This window comes from Egretta garzetta, unplaced genomic scaffold, assembly GCF_000687185.1.
Source record: "Egretta garzetta isolate BGI_Z169 unplaced genomic scaffold, ASM68718v1 scaffold1140, whole genome shotgun sequence".
Taxonomy (NCBI): Eukaryota; Metazoa; Chordata; class Aves; order Pelecaniformes; family Ardeidae; genus Egretta; species Egretta garzetta.
The window spans coordinates 4,421-5,428 of record NW_009258220.1 but is presented as its reverse complement, the minus strand read 5'-3'; the positions used below and the strand labels follow the sequence as shown (position 1 = coordinate 5,428).

Here is a 1,008-nt window from a genome sequence, read left to right as displayed (position 1 = left end):
CAGCAGCTCCAGCGCAGCCGCCTGACGTGCCTGGAGGAGGGATACGGCGCCCAGCTGGAGGCCCTGAAGACAGAGTTTGAGGCTGAGAGGTACGGAGGGGGAGAGAGACAGCAGTGGCACCCGCCGGCTGGCCTGGCCTGGTGCTGAGTCCTCTTACAGCCTGGCTGGGACCACCATGGCTTCCCTCTGCCAGCAGCTCCCCGTGTTTCCCCAGGAGGACCATCCTTGAGCAGCACGAGCGAGAAAGCTGCTACCTGCGGGACGTGGCGCTGGCCATGGAGCAGAATTATGCCAAGAACGACCATGAGGCTACGCTGAATTTCCAGAGCGCCCGGGATGACCTCAAAAACAAGGCACGGGTTGGGGGAGGAACCAGCAACGAACCTTTTAGGGCCTGTGAGCAGAACGCACGATGAGGTTTGGGAGGTGCTGGGTCACCCACGCCCGCATCTGTCCCCAGAGCCTGCAGGAGAAGCAGTACAGCCGCCTGCAGCTGGGCGGGAAGGTGGACGTGCTCTGGGAGCAGTTCCAGCGGGCCATGCAGAGCTACACGGAGGCCACCGAGCACCAGAAGATTGCTTTTGAGGCGCTGAAGCAGAAGGATGAGAAGAGCTCCAGGGAGATAGAGATGCAGGCGAAGAAGCTGCAAAAGCTGCAGGTTACGGCAGGGGGCAGGGGTGGCCGTGGGAGTGGAGACGACCCCGTCCCGCTGCTCACGTTTCGCCTGTCCCCAGGATTTGGTCACAGCCACCAAGGGCCGGATCGGGGCTCACCTCCGGGAGAGCGAGGAGAAGAACCGGCGCATGCGGGAGGAGAAGGAAAGGGTCCTCAGGCGGCTCCAGGAGCTCAAGAGCGAGATGAACCAGGCCAGGGCTAAGGCCCACGGCAGCCTGGCCAGGCTCACCGCCCAGAGCGCCGCTGCCCTGAAGGCGCTGGCACGGGTGGTGGAGAAGGTGAGGAGAACCGGCAGCTGGCGGGCAGGGGGAGCGCCGGGGGTGCTGCCGTCCC

General features: G+C 64.7%; 1 protein-coding gene across 1 annotated transcript in view; it reads left to right on the top strand.

Moving 5' to 3' along the window:
• The window catches only part of CCDC65 (coiled-coil domain containing 65), a gene marked incomplete at its 3' end in the record, with an annotated part of 4,379 nt that extends 3,426 nt beyond the window's left edge, over positions 1 to 953 (top strand). Inside the window, exons 3-6 of the mRNA XM_035890955.1 lie at positions 4 to 89; positions 215 to 353; positions 461 to 658; positions 735 to 953. Coding sequence (XP_035746848.1) covers positions 4 to 89; positions 215 to 353; positions 461 to 658; positions 735 to 953 — 642 coding nt within the window. The remainder of the gene's footprint in view (positions 1 to 3; positions 90 to 214; positions 354 to 460; positions 659 to 734) is intronic.
• Between the last annotated feature and the right edge of the window lie 55 nt (positions 954 to 1,008).